Here is a 23,608-nt window from a genome sequence, read left to right on the forward strand (position 1 = left end):
CACGATTAAGAGATAATAAGAGACATTTGACACAACAACTTTAAAAGCTAAATAAAAATTCAATCCGCATTTAGTTATGTACTTATCTACAAAACCTGCTTTGTTTTAATAATTGAGTATATACTTATCTACAAAACCTATTTTGTTTTGATAATCTATATTATATAATAAAAGAAACCTGATTTGGACACATGTCATTCAATGGGGACATTAATAATTTATAGATAAATTTAAATTTTAAAATTAAACAGATTTAAATATTATATTTGGATAATGTAGTTCGAGGCAACCTGATCAAACTTCATCAATATTCAAAACTTGGATTACTAATATATATTTACTTAACGTGCTTACTCCCATCAAAATTTATCTATAATAATTATTCTTATGGATGAAATAAAATAACTTCTTAAAAACAACGAGATGTTTCTTTTTTGTTGTTATGATTGATAAATAAAAATGTATCAGGTTAAGAAAAATTGAAAAAAACGAACGAACCAAATGCTAGAATATATGAATAAATGGATTTTTTTTAATCTATACTATATAATAAAAGAAACCTAATTTGGGACACATGTCATTCAACAAGGGCATTAATAATTTATAGATAACTTTTAAATCTAAAATTAAAAGAATTTAAATATTATATTTGAATTTTATCTTGATTGTAAATCTAAAGTCTAATATAAATTTCGTAATAAAAAAATAAAACAATACCGAAACTTAAGAATTTAATAAAAAATTAATGCTTAATCAAATAAACTAATAGATAAATAAATAAATAAAAAGACTTATTTGACAATTTTATATAATTTTTAAGCTAATTAGCTGATGTCGAGTGTTTTCAACTTTCAGCAAGTAGTCTTCAAAGCCCAAAGAAAAGCATTTCAAAAAATATTAAATGTTTTATTAAGTTTTCAATTGGGTCATGAATCGAATTTTCAAAAGCCCAATGTAATTAAATGATAGAGTTAAATGTGATTTTAGTAAATGTGGTTTGGTCATTTTACTAGTTTAGTCTAAATGTTTGAAACGTTGTTATTTTAGTTCAAATAGTTTCAAACGTTGCCATTTTAGTCCACTCCTACTAAATATTATTTAGTTTAATATCTTATATTATAGATAATCCTCCTACTAAATATTATTAATTTAATATCTTATGGATAATTATTATTTAGTTTAATCTCATTCTCATTTATAATATTATTTAATTGAATTAATTATATTTGAACGTTTTGTTTAATTTGGTATCAAATAGATTTTACGAAACTTAAAATAAAATTAACTAATATTATTTATCATTTATACATTTATGGAGTTTTAAATAAAGGGTTAAATTTATTGAGACTTCGTTAACAAATTTTGCAACAACAGAATAATCTATTTTTATCATGAAAACCAAACATGGAGTTTTTTAAGGATATATATATTTTATTATTTAGTACAGAAAATTACATTTATTCAAACCGTGTAATGCGCATATTTTTAAAGATGTAATTTTTTTATTATTTTGTATATAGAATTACATTTATTAAACCGAGTTATAAATGAGGTTTTTTAAAGATGTATTATTTTATTATTTGATAAACAATATTACATTTATTCAACCCGTGTAATATACGTGGTTTTAGAGATATAACTTTTTTATTTCGTATATAAAATTACATTTATTCAACCAGTACAATATGGTTCTTATAGATATAACTTTTTATAATTTAATATATAAAATTATATTTATTCAACCCGTACAATAAATGAGGTTTTTAAAAATATATTATTTTATTATTTAGTATATAAAATTTATTTATTCAACCCCGTGTAATACACGGGGTTATAACCTAGTTGAGTAATATACAAAAGTGCATTTTCAACCTATTATCAATTTAACACGAGTGATTAAATATGTTATACATATCATAAACCGGGTTAAACGGTTTGAACCTTATTTTTAAATGCATCATAAACGTATTAACCCTTTTAACTACGACCCAAACCATATTATCTCAAACACGAACACGTTAACTTTGTGTTGAGTTATGTTGCATTCCAATTTCGTGTCATAAATTCTTTGTCTCACGCTAAAATTTGTTAGGTAGATGCATCGTTTTTAAGTATTGCATGCGACTATTGTTTCTATTGTTTTACTTTAAGTTTCATATTGTTAAACAATCTTTTAATTTACCTATTTATCTAATTCATAAAATATTTATTATTATCGCTATAATTATATTATAGTTATCTAAATATGATAATAAGCGGAGGGAATGAACAGTGCCAAAACACCCTGGCACTCTTCATTGGGCCATACATAAACAGATCCATTGATGGCCACGTTATCCCCACGTGTCTCTCAATACCTCCACCGTTTCATCTTCGATTTATCCTGCAACACATTAGGGTTAATCTTTGCCTCAATATCTCCAACGGGTGACTGAACTCTCTCACGACAGCCGCTAACCCGGCGACTCTAGCGACGATGGTGACTGATGGTGGTCTAACCGAAGATGACCTAGGGCTCCACTGTGAACCCTATTGGTGGTGGTTTATCTCCGTCGTTTGCCGGAATTTACATCGGTTTGTACGGTGGCTATGGCTGCGATTCCGTGTCACGGAAAACATTCATCATTTATTAAATGTGGTTGCTATTGTGGCTGCTGCAAAAGGCCATTGAAGATAAACTAGCTGGTTGTAATTGCCTCAAGTCGGCTTTGAGAAGCCTAAACCCAAATCCGGCGCTAGCTAAAACACTTCCTGGAAATTGTGGGATCAGTTTGGGTTTCACCATGTCAGCTAACATTGATTGCACCAAGTAAATTGCTAATCTCTTTTTGTAGATATAGACAGAAGAATTAGCATAGCAATTGGTTACACAGATGGATATTGATTAATCTGAATATGACCATATGTCATCATTAAGATCTATCAATTTTTACTAAGAACCATTTGTGTTAATTTTACTTTAGATTGTTTAGATTTGTTTCGTATTGTTGCATTTTGAAAAACCTAATTTTGTCACAGTGAGATTTTAGGTTACTTTGTAGTATCTATTTTCTGATTGATGTTGTTAATATTAATAAGCTTCAAGTCATCTGGTACCTCGTCAGCTCATCTCCATTGTAGATCGTCTTCATAGAAACTTTCACCGATTGACTCTAATTTTAAGTTGATTTTGATACATTCGCCTTTAGGGTGTTGCTGTGCAACCGAAACCGGTAACCTTTTTTTGGAGAGCCACAAAAGGCCATGGATGAATACCTGGCACAAATCGCAACTTTGGTGAAAGAAGACGAGTATTCGAAGATTAGTTGTCGACTTTTACATATATTCCGTATAGTTTATAAACTTCGTATAAAATCATATTTTTATTGACCGATGGAGATGCTTTTTTTGTTATAAATGTATATGAGTCTACTTCATTTAAGTTTTAAACGTAAATAATGATTATAAATTTTATTATGATCAAAGCTGTGTAATACAACATGCTATATTTGTTGGATGAAACGGGGCAGGGATGATATTGCATATCGGTATGGTTTTGATGTCGAACCTCAAAAAATCATTTTTGGGATACCATTGTTAGTCACAACAGTTTCTTTAAAACACTCAAGCTAAATGTTATAAGACTAAGATTCTATTCTATGGTTCCACAGATTTGTACTTCTTTTTATAAAAGGGAGCATGAGGAACCAATTGACGAGAATAATTACTTTGAAGAATTATGCAAGCCCAGGTGTGTTCAAGCTTGGCATGAGTCTCAGGTGACTCCTGTTAGCCTTGAATCGTTTAATTTTTTTAAGTTGTTGGTTGTGTGTCTTCGGTGTTTAAGGTTAGCCAATGAGACTTTAAACAAATGATTTCTTGAACATTGTTATTGACAATAAAATATGTTTTCATACGGGTTCATATCACAATCTTTCATGATTAGTAAAATGGCGGTGGTGATTGACAGTTGCGACGGTAGCGATGGTTCTTATTCTTAGCATATTTAAATACACACTTTTCTATTGAATGAACTATATGAATTTCAAATCTAAAACATTAAACACAAAAAAGATTTCTAATTTTACGAGTTTCAATATGTCTGGTATCTATTTTTTTATTTTGTAATAGTATGGAGAAACATGTTTTAATATGAAAGTGTTTCAACTTTGACTAGAGGATAAACATGAGAAAGGTAAACTGATCAAAAGATTTGGAGTTGCTGATTCTGTTTAAAGAAGTGACGAAAATGGATCTTTTATCACACTTATTGTGTCAAATTAAAGAACCGGAAATTGATCATCACAGGTACATTTAATTCAAATTACATCTGTTCCTTTTTTTTATCTAACAGTAAATGAGAAAGTGTATTCGCATGAAATGAGATAAGCATTGTTCTAGGCAGACCTTATGAGTTGTTCAATAAGTTTGCTTGTAGTTAAAGATGGAGATTACCAATATTTTGGAGGTTGTTGGGTCAAGATGGGTTTGGGTTAGGATGGGTTTAGGTCAGAATGGGCAGATTAAAAAAAGGATCAGAATGGGTTCGGGTCAGGATCGGTTAAAAAACAAGCTGGTTGTTAGATGGTCAATTTGGTCCACATATGTGAGTAAAAAATTGATCAACCGAAAAATGACACAATTGATTAATTCTTTATTTGATAATCTTTTTTGGTTTGGTTATGCTTACATACATCTACAAATGGAATTAATCGAACTGCAATGATTCTTTTTTAGTGCTTTCACACATGATTGGTGTATTTGGCCAGTGAGTTAGTTTTTTTGCCTTTGTTCCGCAAACCATTTTTTTAACTTCTCATGCCTGAGACCCACATGTTCCTGTAAGCTTGGATTTAAATTGCGTGATGCGCTCCGATGCGTTTGGTCCAAAAATCTGATGCGTGATGCGTAATGCGTGATGCGCTCCGTATGCGGTGCGCTCTTTATAAAAATATACTAAAAAAATTATTTATACTAAAACAATCGACATAATAATATAAGAATTGTGCTTTTTGGTTCAAATCAAGCTTCCTAAAATGTTTCTAGAACCATAAAAAGTGTTTAGGAACCATAATGGTTCAAATCAAGCATGCTAAAATATTAATTATTGAAAAAACCCAACCCATTTCATAAAATCTGGGGAAAAAAAACATAACAAACAATGATGCGTACATCATGGCGCATTTTGCGAAGGGTGCATTACGCGAAATTGTCGCAATATCACCGCATCATGTAAACGCAACACATCAGGTGTTGCGATGCGCTCTTACTAGCGCAACGGGCGCATCACGCATTATGCGCGCATTTTAAAACCAAGCCTGTAAGTATATTGAATGTTATTTCCACCTTAAATGTTTGTAGGTAGATAACAAACATTTCAAAACACACTTATTATGCATTACCTGCAGATGATAAAACTCCCCCATCCAAGAAAGGCGAGAACCATGGCAGCAGCTAGAACATCAAACACCTATTTATCAACAAGAACCAGGAACCAACATTTTTCTAACAACTGATGTATTGTGAATGCAAATATAAAACCCCCATCCCACTGCCAAGACAAAAATACCAAACGCTCGCGCACGCACGATAAGCAGATCTCCGTGTCCAAGGTTTTGGAAGATATAAAAGTTTTGGCGTTTATGTGCGTCAAAAGCCAATCAAAGGCTGCTGCTCTCTTTGGGATATTTGGTGTAAGTTTAGCTTGGAATGTCTAAAGTGATAAGGTGGGATGTAGTTGTTGTTGTTAGGTTTTGTGGTTGCTGGCTTCTCCAGTTTTGATGCTACTGTGGTAGTTTTTTTTGTTAGATGTAATAGTTAGCTTCCTACAACCTCTTTTGGTTTTGTAATAAAAAAATCTGTCGGTTTTAGTTCGAGTTACTTTTTATTATTTGAATGATTTGAGTTAGCGTGCCGCAACGCGCACGGAGTATAAAACTAGTTTACATAATAACAACACAATTATTATTATTTTTTCATATTTACACTACTTATAATTTTAATATTTTATAATATGAAATTTTGGAAAGACTGAAAAACACTCTTGTATTACAAGATTAAGTATTTGGTTCACTCCGAGGCAAGTATAACAACATTTTTTTTAATCAATTTTTTCATCCTTCTGAAAAAATGTTGTGTGACAATAACCAAAATATGAAATATTAATCTGAAATGACGTGTGGACAATTTAAACCTTGTTAGGGAGGGATCAAATATACATCAACGATATTCAGTTACCAAAATTCCCTGATTTGATGCCTATCTTCTTGATTATTGATTTAACGACTATGCTTTTCTTCTCACTTTGTCTCCCCTTCATGGTGGTTTTCTAGTTTAATATGCGAACCACACATTTTCTTTAAGTTTTTCGTAATATACACATGTATAATTTAAAATTGACTATATACACATGTGTATAATTCAAGAGTTGATAATATACATATACTAGGTTATGGCCCGTGTTACACACGGTGTAACCAATAAAAATACTATAAAGCTTTAGATTATAATTAAATAAAATAACATATTAACGTAATACAGTCTGACATGTAGAACACATTGACATTCTTACTTCTAATATTAGTATAATTGTTTTTCAACTGTTAGTAAGTTGCCTTAACAAATCACTGATTCCTCTCACCTTACCATGATATCTTTGATCTTTTTTTATAGACAACAGAATCATTCGGGGTGTCTTTGAGTAGCAACTGCTCGCCTAAAAGCTTCCAGATCTTCGCAACAGCAACATTTCTAGTGCTTTTTTGGGTTTTGGTCTAGGCTTCGCGTAGAGCCTTCTCCTGTTAGCTTGCAGCAGATGCAACAGTGTTGTTGGTGCATGAATCACCTGGGTGTTGAGAAGTGCATCTTAAAGAGATATGGTTTCACAGCTCTGATAAAACTATATCTAGATTGCACAAGAAGAAAGTGAATGGCATTTGTCACTCACCGGTTGCCACCTTAGTTATGTTTACCTAGTTGATAAAACAAAGTCACCTTCACTTATTTTCCCGTGAATCTTATCTGCAAGTTAGGACAAATCAAAAGAAAGAAAATAAGCAATAAAAACATGGCATTATATGAGACAAAATATCAAGAAAAAAAGAAAATATTTTAGCATTATGTCAATGAAAGACTCAAATTCATTTAGAATGGATTTCCTATTGAATTATATTTGAGATGTAATCCGCAAAAAAAAAAAAAACAAAAAAAAACAAAAAAAAAAAAAAAAAAAAAAAAACAAAAAAAAAAACAAAACAAAAACAAAACAAAACAAAACAAAAACAAAAACAAAAACAAATTTCATGATGGCAATAATTTCTTAATTATATACAATATACAAAAATGAATATGGTTTATCCAGCAATCAATAATAAAACTTTTCTAATAGTGGTGAAGGTCAAATTTAACAATCCTAGGTGAGCTTACACACAGGGATCCATTTCAATATACTCATAATCATATTTTTACAGTTTGGGTTTTATGCAAAAAGCAACCACATATCACAATTACATAAGGTGAAAATCAATCACTTACTATTAATGGCTTGTCAATAAATGTAAGCATCGTTTAAAAAATTAATATATGCTTTAATTCAACATAAAGTTTCTTTAAATTATCATTAAAACACCCAATCTTAACATTTTTACACCAAACCAAATTAAAAAATCAGCAATATATTATTCATGCAGGTAATGTACATGTCTTTGCTGTGTTATATAATACATAAGTTGTATCTTATAATGCTTATTTGAATGAGCATGTTATTGCAATAGAAAAAAATGGCATCCATTTTAGTTGACACATCCATGAGTAGAAGTTTATGCTACTCGTATCATTTTTAGCTTCATTTATAAACATTAAGTCATTAAGATTCATTATGTTAAAGTAGGTGAATAAGTTTTTTATAGGCATCTTAAATAAACGACATACACCCATAGTGAAGCACATGACACTGATCTATATAAAAGTTGGGCAAAAAAGTTGCGAAACAATTTAATTAGACACATACTTGAAAAATGAAGTTCTTGCATTATAAATTAGATTATAAACAGATTGTTCATAACTACAAAAATATTCAATACCAGGTTTATTTGTTTCAATGAACAAATATCTTTTTTTATCGTAAACTATAAGTTCGGGCCGGTCTTCAAGTGTTCAGTTTTCCTCGGTCCAAACACACGAACCAAACCGAAAAGAATTAGTAATTTAGTATCTAGATCAGAAACCGAAGAGCAACTGACCTGCAAGCATTTCGGTTCGAGCTCGGGTTTTCCGGGTCGGTTATTCGGCCTTATTAAAGCGAAACCGAGAACTTGAAACCAAAAAATAACATATTTGCTACTGAAACAAAAGCAAACATATTAGGTTTTTATTTTATTTTATGAAAACCTAAATCAATGAATTGTGAACATTCATATTGATGCAAATATACAGAGTATTTCAGTATTTCAGATAATAAACTATTTATATGAGATATTAGTGCACAAAATCAAAAGGTTTACACAGTGAGTGAACAAAGGAAATCACAATGAAAATAGAAGTAATTGAACAGGGGATCAGAAAAACCTTTGATGGATGCATTATATAATAAACGTTGATCGAAAATAAAAGAACCCTTATCTGCAAAAACAAAGATTATCATGAACAAAGGAATAGAAAAACCTCTGTAGGAGTGGATTATACGTACTAAAACAATCATGAAATATAAATTATGAAAGTATACTAACCTTGATTTGGGCAAAATAGAGAATAGGATTGGAAAAACCCTAACAAACATACACAACAATTATTAACATGAAATCAAGTGGAGATAATTAATACAAAGCAAAGAAGATGTTATGTGTTAATGACAGGAGTAAATGAAAAGGTAGATCAGAGGAAGATGAAGATCGGCAGCTAGAATCGTACGCACGGTGTCGTCACCATTAGGGGTCTGTTTAGGGGAAAACGTGAATAATGAAAAACATCATTATTTGATTAAACCAATCTCCTGGGTCGGGTTATTTAACCCAAGGAATCTACGCGTCCCATTAATACGGGTTAAGGGGCATTAGGCGGGAAACATCATTCAGGAGTCCCTTAACAATTGACACGTGTCCTCAACCTAGTTTACTTTATTATATAGTAAGAAGTAAGATGTATATAGCTGATTTTAAACTATACATATATGTATATTACGAAAAGCATAGGAAAATGTGTGGTCAAGAATGCTTCTCAAGTTTCTCAAATAGAGTGGACTTCTATTAGGATCTCTACCCTATATATATATATATATATATATATATATATATATATATATATATATATATAGGTAAAGAGTAAAATACAAATGCGCTTATCGTATGATACGTACGCGATCATCCCAGCCATGCGATCATGTGCAGATCTGGTGCGAATTCAATACATATCGCATGTGAAAAAATGGTTAGCATGGGGTAGTGTGAAAAATGGCATGAGGTGTGTAGATGGACAAAATCGCATGTGGAAGATTTGAATATCGCATGTGAAAAACTGGCATGGGGTAATGTGAAAAATGGCATGGGGTGTGTAGAATCGCATGTGGAAGATTGAATATCGCATGTGAAAAAGTGGCTAGCATGGGGTAATGTGAAAAATAGCATGGGGTGTGTAGAATCGCATGTGGAAAATTGAATATCGCATGTGAAAAAAATGGCATGGGGTAATGTGAAAAATGGCATGGGGTGTGTAGAATCGCATGTGGAAAATTGAATATCGCATGTGAAAAAATGGCTAGCATGGGGTAATGTGAAAAATGGCATGGGGTGTGTAGAATCGCATGTGGAAAATTGAATATCGCATGTGAAAAAATGGTTAGCATGGGGTAATGTGAAAAATGGCATGGGGTGTGTAGATGGAGAAAATCGCATGTGGAAGATTGAATTCGCACAGCTCGTACAGTTCACATGGAGGTATTAAATCGCATGGGAGATGAAGATCTGACGGCTAGGGTTATCGCGTACGTAATGTACGATAAGCCCTATTGTACGTTAACCGGCCTCTATATATATATATATATATATATATATGTAGGGTTGAGTTTATTTCAGAACTTTAAATAACTACAGAACTTTCAGAACTCCTAATAAACAATCATTTTATATATAAGTTTTTGTATTTAGGATCTTTTTATCATCTATTATATGTATTTCTTTGATTACATACATGTTAAAAGTAGTTTACATATGTTTAATTGCCAAAATTATATATATGTGTCATAACTAATTACATATATGTAAAAAACTAGTTTACATATGTGTAATTATAAAATTACATATAAAAAAATGATAAAATTACTCTTAACATGTATGTAATCGTAAAAATACACATAATAAATGATAAAATTATCCTAAACATAAAAATATATAAATAAAAATATTGTTTATTAGGAGTTCTGCGAGTTCTGTAAATATTTATGATTCTGAAATGATCCTGGCCCTATATATATATATATATACACATATAGGACAAAGATCCGTTAGAAACCACCCTTTATTGCGAGAACCGCGAGAACCAATGTGAACACAACCAAAAATGCTTAAAAATAACTACAAAAACACACAAAAAATTTAATATTTTTTATATAAAAATCGCTACTTTTAGTAGCCAAAAAAAAAAAATTTTTTTGCTACTAAAAGTAGCGATTTTAACATAAAGATATTAAAAAAAAATTAGACTTTTTTAGGTTTTTTTAGATTTTTTAGGTTTTTTTGGGGTTTAGTTTTTAGCATTTTAGCTTAGGGGTGGGGGTGGGGGGGGGTTAGGTTATTGGGGAGTGGGGGAGGGGGGTTCGTTTTTTTTTTAGGTTTTTTGGGGGTTTTAGTTTTTAGCATTTAGCTTGGGGGGTTAGGTTTTTTTTTTTTTGGGGGGGGGGGGTGGGGTTCAGGGTTAAAATATCCTATTTAGGGTTCGACGAGCCGATTCCAACACCGCTGGAATGAGTCCAATCGGAGTTCGTTTGAGTCGGTTCCCCACTGGTCCCCACTTTTTTAGTGTTCCCCAATGAACCTCACACTATATATATATATATATATATATATATATATATATATATATATATATATATATATGTGTATGTATAGGCTAATTATAATGAGAAAACCCATTCCAGTTGAGAAAACCCAGAAAACTCTCACATGTGGCTAGGATTGATCCACGTTTGATATTAGTTTGAGAAGAGAGAAGGGCATAATCGTCCATTTGTTTAAACTTTTGAGAGGATGAGATGTGTAAGTCTGCGTGTGTAGACTTTTCTTCTTTTCATCTTTCTCACATTTAATACTTGTACTTGTATAATCTCTCTCCTCTTTCACATATCTTCTTTATTACATATCCATCTCCATATCTCACATATCATTTAATCCAACCAGAAATTAGAGAGAAAGAAAGAAACCATACTCACCACCATTGAAGACTTTTTGCATTTAACATGGCTGATTTGAACAGCCAACAACCTCCGACTGTTGCCGGTGGTACGGGGACACTCAATGATCATCCGGGTTCACCCTTAAATGTTGTCCCACATAATCTTTTACCTGATTTTGCATTTAATGAAGATGAAGATGCATTGGGTGAGATTAGAGTTGTTGAAGATCCTGAACCCATTTCTTCAGAGTTTGCAGGTGAGTGATACTTTTTTTTCAGTTTTATTAAATGTACAACTTTAAATGCATACGAGTAGTTGTGTAAATTAAGGTTTTCTTGTTTAGATTTTCACTGGATTCTTCTTGATTTTTTTTTTGGTATTTTTTTATGTGTAGCCTCAGTTCTAAATCAAAATGGCACAAATGATGATGAGGATGGTGTTCAGAATTGTACTTCTACATAGTTGCTATCCACAGGTCATTGTTTATGTGAAACCATAAATTTTTATCTATAGGGTTATTGTAACACCCCTAGTTTTAATGTTTGTAGTTTGTTGTTGTTATTATTATTATTATTATTATTATTATTATTATTATTATTATTATTATTATTATTATTATTATTATTATTATTTATTTTTTGTTGGTAGAGGAGGAAAAAAAAAACAGATGATGTGTTGGTTAGTTTGGTTGAAAATGTGGTAAACTTGTACAAGGTAAAAACAAGTGTAACCATTTTTATTTTTTATTTTTATGAAACAAGCTTTTATATGTTGTAGAAGGTAAAAACATGTGGTTACACTTTTATTAAGTTTTTATATTTTTTGGAAGGGGAAAACATTCGAGATTACATTTTTGGATTAAATAAAAAAAATGCAGCAGCATCTACACTTTTCCTAGTTTTAATGTTTGTAGTTTGTTATTATTATTATTATTATTATTATTATTATTATTATTATTATTATTATTATTATTATTATTATTATTATTATTATTATTATTATTATTTTTTGTTGGTAGAGGAGGAAAAAAAAAACAGATGATGTGTTGGTTAGTTTGGTTGAAAATGTGGTAAACTTGTACAAGGTAAAAACAAGTGTAACCATTTTTATTTTTTATTTTTATGAAACAAGCTTTTATATGTTGTAGAAGGTAAAAACATGTGGTTACACTTTTATTAAGTTTTCATATTTTTTGGAAGGGGAAAACATTCGAGATTACATTTTTGGATTACATAAAAAAATGCAGCAGCATCTACACTTTTTGGTGGCATCAAAAAAATGTACCACCATGTTTTCTTTGCATTTTAGGAAAATGTGTTAAAGTTGTATTTGAGAAACAGTAAAATGCATCAGTTTGTTAGGTTTCATGTTACAAGTAGAAAATTTTTTTAACCTATACGTGTTAAAACTTATTAAACAATACCTTTTTTGTAGGTATTCATGCGTATGAGGAATTTTATGTTCACCATACACCCAGTGGCACTAGAATGTGGTGTCCTAATGTTCCTATTGTTTTAAAGCATGTTGTTGGTTGTGTATATGAAACGTGGAAGGACGTGTTCAGTATGTACAAGAACTATGCTGTGTATTCTGGGTTTTGTATTTGTAAGTGGCAAACCAAGAGATGGAAGGGGTTTGTCACTCACCAATACATAAGGTGTACTAAGTATTCAAAACCACAGATTAAGCGTAAAACTGATACCTTGGAGCAGTCAACCTTGACTATCAGGCAAAGTAATTTCACAGTGACAGATTGCAAGGCTAGTATACTGGTTAAGTTTTGTGAGGGCAGCTCTATGTGTAAAGTGGTAGGGTTCCATGAGCACCATAATCATCCGTTTGTTGAGCGTTTTAATCATGACCTAAGTAGGATTTCAAGGAAACTACCCTTTGCATCCAAACAATTTATCCATAACATGAGTTTGAACAGAATTGGTCCAATTATTTCTCACAGAGTTTTAGTGTCCCTGATGGGTGGACATCACAACGTACGTGGCACGCCAACTGATTTTAAGAACTGGAGCCAGTCGGTTAGGCTTTATATTGGTGACCGTGATGCGCAACTTGTTATAGATCGTCTCAAAGAAAGATCTGAGAGCTTACCAGACTTTTACTATGAGTTTGTGGTTGAGAAAGGGCAATTGAGATCGATTTTTTGGACAGACGAAATTTCCAAGATAAACTATGAGGTGTTTGGTGATGTGTTAGCTTTTGATGCGACTTATCACACTAACAAGTAAGGTTTTGCAAAGTGGCACTTTTTTCCCTTTAACATATTATTAACTTTTGTTTATTTTCTTCGTCGCACAGGTACAGCATGATTTTTGTCCCTTTCACTGGCGTTGATAATCTTAAACAATGTGTGACATTCGGTGCTGGCTTGTTATTCAATGAAACCACTGAGTCTTACAAGTGGTTACTTGAATCATTTCTGAAGGCACATAAGAAGCAACCAAAGTTAGTTCTGACAGACCAGGACCCTTCAAAGAAAGATGCCATTTCAGAGGTTTTCACAGACTGTCGGCACCGCCTTTGCATGTGGCATATTATGAAGAAACTTCCCACCAAGGTTTTATTAATTTATGAATCTCTTTTGATAAATTTTTTTTGTTACATTTTCTTAACAGTTTTGTGTTCTGATATGTATAGATTGATGGAGACCTGTTACAAAACTCTGAGCTAAGGGCATTGATGCATCGTTTGGTGTGGAGTATTCACATGAAGCCATCTACATTTGAGACGCGTTGGCAACTTTTGATGGAGGAATATGGGTTACAAGATCATGACTGGTTGAATGATATGTACTCAATTAGGGACCAATGGGTACCTGCCTACTTCCGTGATATCCCAATGTGTTGTCTGATGAAGACTACATCAAGATGTAAAAGCTTTAACTCAAGCTTCAAGGTCAACTCTTCTAGGGCTAACACACTAGTTCAGTTCATGCTATGTTACGAAACTAGGATAGACAATCAGCGTTACAGGCAACGTGTTGCAGAGTTTAAAACTTCATCTAGTGTATTCATGGACACTACTGACTTAGCTATTGAGAAGCATGCTTTTGAGTTGTATACACATGCAATTTTCACAGAAGTAAGAAAAGAGATATACAAGGGGAAGCTGTTTTGTTACATTGAAAACACGGAGGATTGTGATGATGTTTGTGTTTACTATGTGAATCAGTTGGACAAACGAAACAATGCAACCAACACATTCACGGTAACTTGCTGTATCCTTATAGTGGCATCTTTTGGTTAAGCTTTCATTATGCTTTTTTTGACAGAAGCTTAATAATGTGTTTTGGTGTTTTTGTAGGTTAAAATTGAGTTGAGAAATCAGTCGGTCTCTTGTTCATGCAACAACTTCATCCGTATTGGATATCTGTGTAGGCACATTTTTTGTGTTTACCGGGTAAACAATATTAAAAAAAATCCCCGCCCAGTTTGTTGTTAAGCGTTGGACTAGAGACGTGCTTCCTAAAAGTTTATTTTCTATTGAGAGTCGATATGGCGTTGACACCCGTCCACAAGCTGATGCGAGAAGTCAGATTCTTGAGATTGTAACCGAATGTGTAGACGCATTAAGAAGTGATGTTGGAGGACTTTCTTCTTTCGCTGAGCAGATAAAGGAACTGAAATGCAAGTTACTAAATGGAGGACCAGTTGATGACGAAGCCAACAATGATAACTATGCTGCTGTTGAAGAATTGCTTGGTGTTTCTTTAGATGGGAATGTAACTCTCAACAATCCAGACGGATCAGGAACAAAGGATGCGGCAAACGTCGACGATTGTCTAGAGCATCTCAGGATGGAACGAGCAACTCTGCTGTCAAACCTCCCAAAACACCCAGGCTTTGCCAAACATGTATGAAGTACGTGACTGGGCATGATTCAAGAAATTGCAAGAAAAAGAAGAACAAGAATAAATCGGGTAACGAGGATGAGGACTCAAGCTCTGCGAGTCAGGAGTTCACTTGATTTTGTATTTATGTTGATGTGTGTGATGTGCGTGTTATGAAAACTTTTATGACGCCAGCTTTTTGGTCTCCATTTTAGTGGAGCGCAACTAAACTTTGATCATCCCTTTTGTATTTTTTGGGCTGCCTTTTGTGCATGCACATGTTTGCATGTTTAGATTATCTGAAAATGGATGCACATGCATATGTTTGCATGTTAGGATGTATGTGGGTTTGGTATGTAGTATGGTTTCAGTTTAGTGACTATGGTTTAATTGATCAGTTGCATTATGAAATGATATCCACAATGTTTGTGTGAGAAGTAAACGTTGTTTGTTGTTTTTGCATTGTTTGTTGAGATTAAGAAATAGGTGGTACTTAGTTGGATTATCCTTGTTAGTATGCTAATGACATTTTCATTAGTATGTACTTGTTGATGTTTGGTTGAAGCTGAGAATTTTCTATGCTATGGATTTTTTGGTTTTGTTTTTACCATGTTACATTTTTTTCCCTGAGATTTTTGTAGATTTTTGCTGTGTTGAATCTGAGATTTTTCTATCTTATGTATTTTTTTGGTTTTGTTTATACCATGTTACATATTTTGGACGTTACATCCATCCTACGTACATAATTAGTCAGAAAATGACCCATTTCGTTACAAAAGCCAGTACCCAAAAAAAAAATCTAAGCACGTATAGTAGTTTGTAGTTTGTAGTTTTTTTTTCTGTATGTTTTTTTTACAAAACACAAGCCGTTTTTTTCTTAAAGAGATAACATATCTGGATGAAGTAACATCTTTTTACATGGTCAAGTTGTAGATACATTTTTATAGAATATATACAACAAGATGTATCTTTTGTTATTTTCTCCTTTTTATCTGGTGATGCATTTAATTTGTCATTTACTTTCATATCTAATCACCACCATCCACCCCCAAAGTTTATTTTTTCATTATAAATAGTTTCAGCATACATAATGTGTATATCCACAAAGCATTGTTAACTACTAATCACACACAAAGCATAACAATGCACAAGAGGCCATGCTCGGTTTCTAAAGTTCCGGATGTTGAGGTGATCGATCTCATGCCTAGAAAAAATGAATTCATTAATGTCGGGAAGAGACTTCGAAAGTATGCATCGACTCCAGTGAGCGTTGGCGATATTCCTAAAACAACCCCTCTACCCCCTATGCCCATACATACGCTTAGGAAGATTTTTACTAGTGATGGGCACCCCCGCGGGAAGAGAAGTAGTTTTTGTTCGACCCCAAAGGTGGAACCCGATGTGAAGCCTATGGCGCGAGCAATACCGAAAAACGAGCCTAGTGTTAACCCTACAGTCAAGATGGAGCCAAGTGTAGTGCCCAAGGGTGAACCCTTTGGGTTTGATACATACACTACCGGTAATGTGATGCCTAACGATGAGCCTACAATATACCCAACAAAGAGACATGTTGATGATCCCAAAACCAGCGATTGGGTTGATGATGTGTCGTGGATGAGTGAAATTGAGTGGGATTCATATTTCCCAACAAACATATCAGTTTCCCCCGTGCCACCAAACCCATGCAAGTGCAAAAAGTGGTTCACATGAAGAAGCTCAAGTAGAAATCAGGTATTGTGTTTTTCTAATTATGTTGTTTTTGAAGATGTATGTATGTTTTTAGGTTAATTAGAAATTAGGTGTAGTATCAAGTTATCAACATTAATTAAGGAGTAATTTATGTGTCTAATGATTTTTTAATTTTTTGTGGTGTAATATCTAATGAAAAAAAAAGCTATCTAGTTTGTGTGTTGTTACTTCTTTGTTGGGATGTATTTTTTTTTTTTGTGTTTTTGGTTATACAAGTAGAAATGTGGTAGTAAAACTTTTTCCAGGGGTAGGCCCCATGTTAAAAAAAAAGAAAAAAGTAATAAAAAGTAAAAAAAGAAAGAAGTGTATGGACGTGGGTAATGACAAAAGAATATGTTTATGCTGGGACCCACAAATCATTGGTACATATCTTTATTTTAGATCCATCATTCCAACTATAGGCTTCCAACTATCTCCATCTCCAACTACCCCAACTATATTCAAATATATGATTTTCTTATCTCTCCTTTTTCTTTACAATTCATCTACCTCTCAAAAAAGATGAAAGGTGTTCATGTGGGAGGATTGCTACCATCCGGACATCATGGACAGATGACAACCCAGGAAGAAGGTTCTATTCATGTCCGTTTAAGGTAAAAAATTCGAACCCTGATTTAATAAGTAAATGTATATTCTAATCGTGTTTTATCCCCATTATTTTAATGTAGCCCAGCAACTGCCCTTTCATTGGTTGGGTCGACCCACCGATGTGCCTATGGTCAACTAGGATCATACCAGGTCTTTTGAGGAACATCAACAACCTGCAAGCTGAACTGTTTACCCGTGAGCAAGAAATTCGGAAGAAGAAGAGGGTTATATGGTTACTGATATTAGCGTTAGTGATTGGCAGCTTACTTGTTAGCATTGTTTGTTGAGATTAAGAAATAGGTGGTACTTAGTTGGATTATCCTTGTTAGTATGTTAATGACATTTTCAGTAGTATGTACCTGTTGATGTTTGGTTGAATCTGAGAATTTTCTATGTTATGGATTTTTTGGTTTTGTTTTTACCATGTTACATTTTTTTCCCTGAGATTTTTGTAGACTTTTGCTGTGTTGAATCTGAGAATTTTATATGTTATGGATTTTTTGGTTTTGTTTTTACCATGTTACATTTTATTTTTGCCTGAGATTTTTGTGTATTTTTGCTGTATCTGTGTTACATTTTTTTTTCACTGAGATTTTTGTACATTTTTGCTCTATGTGTGTTTGATCATGTGCTTTTGTTGATGGTTGCTTGAATATCTTTTTTTTTCATGACAACGTTGTATGTTTTTTTAGATTTGATCACGTGACTCTTTTTTATTTATTATTTTTTTCCTAAAGTGTGTAACTTATGTAAGCTTTTTTTAAGATATCAACTTTTTTTTAGTTTTTCATTATGTTAGAAGTCAGTATTTGTTTATCATATAATAACGACACGATTTTTTGAATAACATAGATTGGAAAACCATAGATTTAACACAATAGTTGAGTACATAATAACTTTAACACTAGATATGGTAAACAACATAGGATAAGGAAAGTAGCCCCTATATTGCATGAGAGAGGGAAAATTGGGGCACATTTTTTTTCACACACATACTAGTAACTTCACATAAACACCACTTTTTAGTCAAGAAACGATTTTGGAGTACCATATTCAATTTTAGTGCTGAGTGGTTCTAGGCTAAGCTCACTCTCCCATGGGTTGTGGTTGGCCCACGAGACAAGAGTGTTTGGAGAGTAACAAGAGTAATCATCATCTATAGGATCATTTTCGGGATCATCGGTAGTCTTTGGATCAACTGCCGGGGGGTTCTCTTGGGTGGCATTGACTGGTTTAGCTTGGTCAGCGAGCACCAGAGATGAAGAGTTTTTGACAGGGGTAACTTGTGTAGTGAAGTAAAATGATCCCTAGTCAACATCAAAAAGTGCCTCATCTAACCACATCTCATCATGTGTTGTTGCGTCAGGTTTAATGTTAGTAAGGAGGTCACTTATAAGCTTAGCATCCATAGCAAGATTTTCTTCAACAGTTTGCGGCGTTGTCGGAAGAGAAGGGGTGTTTGTGATTTGAGAACACTCTGGGTTGCCATCCGATTTTGGAGTTCAAATGAAAGAGTTCTCCGCAATCGTTTGGTAACCCGTTTTGAGTCAGATGGTGATGTTGGACTAGAGATAATAAGGTTGTTTTTTTTTTCACTTCTTTATGGTGAACAAGTGATGAAACAAATGTTTACATTTCACCTTAATTTATAGACAAACAAATGATGTTAGGTGGATAAATTAATTAGATTGTTTACATCAGTTTACATCAACATTAAATGTAATACACTAACCAACATAGAAGTTAAGTATTTTTTTTTGCTGTTTCTTTTTGTTTTAAAGCAATTACCTAGGAAATGTAACATAAGGGCCTGTAACATAATTATATTATACATATAATTATTTCAACCAGTAGATTTTTTTTTCAAAGATGTCATTTCTTAGCAAGCATTTACATTTGATGTAACAACTTTCTTTAAAGTTTCTGTCATTTAATATTAAAGTTTTGTACTTTTGATTCTTCCCTCCTTTTGTTCACCCAACGTGATAGGTGTATATATATTTTATTTTTTTGTTATTACACCACAAAGAGACAATTGAGATTCATTAAATGCTTGTACTATAGTTATCAAATCATGAGAGAGCTACTGATGCATGTGCATAATATAGAGATAGAAGTTCACATTTTTTTCTTTTTCATTATTTATGCTTTTTGCTTCGTGTAAACATCAATGAGATTGTACTTTATGCTTCCTTTTTGTCCAATTTAGATTCCCCATACTGGGGCATTTATATGACATTGTACTTTATTTTTATTTATATATATTATTATAATTTTGAGTAAAATGCACGGATAGTCCCTGTGGTTTGATGAAATTTCACCTTTAGTCCTCAACTTTTCAAAATTACACTCTTAGTCCCTGTGGTTTGACAAATTGTTATTCGGATAGTCCCCAAAGCGGATAGAGGTTAGTTTTTCTGGTTAAGTGGGTGTGAAATGACAAGGACTATCCGAGTAACAACTTGTCAAACCACAGGGACTATCTAAGTAACAACTTGTCAAACAACAGGGACTATCCGAGTAACCTTCATCCGCTTTAGGGACTATCTGAGTAACAACTTATCAAACCACAGGGACTAAGAGTGTAATTCTGAAAAGTTGGGGACTAAAGGTGAAATTTCACCAAACCACAGGGACTATCCGTGCATTTTACTCTATAATTTTAATGGGTACTATAATATATTTGTTGGATATGGTGTTGGTATGTGTGTACTTTTGGTGCAGATTAGACACTTCCAAGTTGGCAGTACTAATTTGTAAGACTCTACTTTTTTTTCTTTATAAAAATATTTTAACTAGGAGTAGTTAGTTTGACCTAAGAGATAACCCAATTTAATATATGCTGTGGCTGCCCTATATGCTCTTACATTTTTTTTGTACTGATTTTTGTAACGAAACAGATATTTTTTGTATTGATTTTTTTTTGTAACAAAGTAGCTTGTAATGATAATTACGACTGTTTGACTAACGCTAGTTATTACATCAAAGAACACACATATTAGACATTATATTGTATTAGATTTTATTCATTGTAAAAGTGATTAAAAAAGTTATCAAACGAAAATATTGCATTGTTACACCTTTTTTACTACATCTTATTGTATGCTATTCAAATGAAATTATCTTAGTCAAACTTTCCATTAGTGTACTTATGGTTCGCCAAAAGCTAACATTAAACGTACATATAAAGACATTTGTTCCAGATCAACGACATAGATTAATAGTGAAATACATAGACAGGCAACTGATAAAGTACGAGTTAAATTGTTTAAGGTGTCCACAAAAAACATAACACTAGCATACGAAGCAGCAGCTTACATTGATAATGCAACCTCGCGAACCTTTGCCTTCATTAAATCACATCAAAGAGTAGCATGCGTGTAGCGAATTTTTTTCGGAGGGGCAAGAATCTGTTTTTGCTTTTTCTTCCAGTGGCCGCTAAAACCACATTCAAAAGGTTCATTGATGCCGTTAAATTTCTGCATGTGCTGCATAAGGAATACCGCGTTATCCATTGGATGCGCAGGGGTTGCCCATTTGATATCACCTCTTAATCTTGGCTGTTGCAATTTGATCTTTTGCCGGATGTTCGGAACGCTCCAAATAAGCGTCCATCATATGCTTCTGTTAAAAAACAATAAAGTAATCAGTTTTGGTATGAGTTATTGTTTTTCATCTTGAAGTTTACAAGAAAAGAGAATGACTAACCACTTTGTATGGTGTATCTTTAATGTAGTAATCTTGATGATCCCTAATGCCAACTAAGGGTGTGCGATCAGGCTTGTGGTCTATGACGGTTATTGTGTCGTTTTGCAGATCGAAAACAATCAAATAATATTGATCATTCTCTAGGATTGGAAAGAAAACCATTTTGATCCCAATGAACTCATATGTGCCGCCATCCATCATCCTTACGCTGAACGTTTTCATACGTTCATCATCATCACAAGTAGAATCTGTCAATAACCAGCTGTCCTGTTTTTTTTTTTTTTTGAAATAAGATGTGTCAATAAGCTGGTACAAGATCCGAATTCCAATAATTAAAAAAAGACTTTTAAATAGGCAAGCTGGGGCAAGACCCAAAAGACTTAACAAATTCAAAATCATAGACAAAGATCAAACAATATAGTATGAATACTTTCTATGACAGTTGTTCTAAAATAAATACGCGTCAAGCAGCCGGCGGTTCTATCTAGTTCTTCATAATTCAGTAAATCTACCCAAGAATCAACCACATCAGAGAACACCTTCACTTCCTCCCTCAATGTGCGCATCAGCGTCTTTGTGATTTCGATGCCGTACATACTCTTGAATATAATATCTCTACGTAAGACAATGTTAAATTTATAAATTAAATTCTGGATATCAAAAATCTAGGAATACTATGTTTTACTTATATACTGAACTTACTCAGCAGATTGACCGAATTTTCTTGTTACCCCGCTAGACAAAGAGATGACTATTTTTCATGGCCTGTATGTTGTTTATGAAAAAACATATGTTGTTATACATTTAAAAGAAAATAGTGTAGTCGAAAAAAACATACTATTTGGAGTAAAAGATTCCCTAATCTCTGAGGAGCAAAGCTTTGCTTAATGTAACAACTAGTATTTTATAATTTTAACGGAAGCTTACATTGAGTATTTGATATCAAACAGAAAATCCCATATACGCTGTTCTTCCGATATAATTTCGATTTCCATTTCGTCATCATGGTCATCACATGACCGGTTGAACCTACCAATTGGTTTTATTCGTTTTGATTCAATTTCCTTTACCCAAGCGTTACTTATGATATCATTTTCAGCCGTTCCCTTGCCTGCTTTTTTTTTGTTTGTTATTATTAATAAAAAAATTCCAACTTTATTATAATTTTTGAATGAAGTTAAAAACATGTAGAACTTACCATTGATTTTATTTTTGGTCTCTTCTTCTTTTGAATTTTTATCTTCTTGATTCAGGGCATCACTTTTTTGCACATCAGTTGGTACAGAAGTTTCTGTATTATCTGTTTCATTTACATCAGCACCTGCATATTTTTTTTTGGTTTTTATAATTCTGATTATCTGTTGTGTACAGAAATAACACATGTTCACGGTTTTTTTTTTTTTTTTGGAATCATGACTTACCTAGTTCAGTGTCTTGTGTGAGTAGGTGAAAGGTAGGGCCATCAAGCAATTCTTGCATGTTTTGTGTTTCGTTGCTGCTGTCCAATTCTATTCATTTACATGTACACATACATGTACGTGTTAGTTTTTTGTGTATTATCGGTTCTTCTTAATTTTTGTACACATGTAACAGGTTATACGTGAGTTTATATAATGGTTGAATGAAACAAAAAAACATGTAGAACTTACTTGTCGGTGTAGCTTTCTTCTCTTGATGTTTTGCCTGATTTTCTTCGTCGCGTATCACTCTACATGCGCCACTTTTTTGTGTAGTAGCTGGTGAACCTGGTATGGTATCTCTGCCACCTTCTTCATCATATATGATCTCTTGTGTTTTGTCACCCTCACCCCCATCTAGTTAGTTAAAGGAGATCACATACATATATGTTACGTTTAGTTTGCATTTTAGCACATACATAAGGTGGTTAACTTTACTTTTAGCTAATTACTTTGTATTACTTTTTTACGTTATTGTTAATTAAAACATGCTACATTTTTTTTATTTGCAGAAAAATGTAACATTGATGTCACTATGATTTTTTTAATTATTTTTGTATCTACAATTATTGCACCTCTATGGTGATGTCTATGTTTCTATAGTGGAGTTTCTATTTGAAAACAAGAAATTAAGATTAGCTTTTACACACATAAGGTTTTTGTTAGGTTTGCGATCACTAAAGTTACCTTTCACAGGCACAACTTTCTTCCTTCGCTTGGCATCACCATGACCTTGATTACCGCCAGATGCTACATACGTTTAAAAAATAGTATTAAAAACAGTTAAATGTGCTAATCAACCCAATGATCTTCTGGCGCCTTATCTTTTTTTTTTTTGTAGATTATCAGTCGCAGCACTGCATCTTTTAGCTGGCACATTCCCATGATCGTCTATATTTGAAT

At 32.8% G+C, this 23,608-nt stretch overlaps 1 protein-coding gene and 1 long non-coding RNA gene across 6 annotated transcripts; one reads left to right on the forward strand and one right to left on the reverse strand.

Annotated features, from left to right (window-relative positions):
* The first annotated feature begins 2,292 nt into the window (after nucleotides 1-2,292).
* Nucleotides 2,293-5,855, forward strand: LOC110912427 (non-specific lipid-transfer protein 1). 5 transcript variants are annotated; one of them, XR_002577924.2, is made up of 4 exons: nucleotides 2,296-2,809; nucleotides 3,651-3,758; nucleotides 4,157-4,287; nucleotides 5,341-5,855. XR_002577924.2 is itself a non-coding variant. In XM_022157114.2 (3 exons), exons 1-3 carry the CDS (start codon nucleotides 2,634-2,636, stop codon nucleotides 4,213-4,215), a joined length of 315 nt encoding a protein of 104 aa, XP_022012806.1. In that variant the 5' UTR covers nucleotides 2,293-2,633; the 3' UTR covers nucleotides 4,216-4,293. The 5 variants fall into 5 exon arrangements, 2 of the variants coding, with proteins under 2 accessions (XP_022012806.1, XP_022012807.1); XR_002577925.2 differs by having other exon boundaries at nucleotides 3,651-3,730; nucleotides 5,388-5,855; XR_002577923.2 differs by having other exon boundaries at nucleotides 2,303-2,809; nucleotides 5,388-5,855.
* A 610-nt stretch (nucleotides 5,856-6,465) lies between these two features.
* On the reverse strand, nucleotides 6,466-8,962 carry LOC110912428. The gene is made up of 5 exons (XR_002577927.2): nucleotides 8,706-8,962; nucleotides 8,545-8,598; nucleotides 8,220-8,319; nucleotides 6,926-6,999; nucleotides 6,466-6,823 (listed from the first exon to the last, which is right to left on the reverse strand). It is a non-coding gene; the product is annotated as an uncharacterized LOC110912428 (long non-coding RNA).
* Nucleotides 8,963-23,608: the final 14,646 nt, after the last annotated feature.

This window comes from Helianthus annuus, chromosome 15 (genome assembly GCF_002127325.2).
Source record: "Helianthus annuus cultivar XRQ/B chromosome 15, HanXRQr2.0-SUNRISE, whole genome shotgun sequence".
Lineage (NCBI taxonomy): Eukaryota > Viridiplantae > Streptophyta > Magnoliopsida > Asterales > Asteraceae > Helianthus > Helianthus annuus.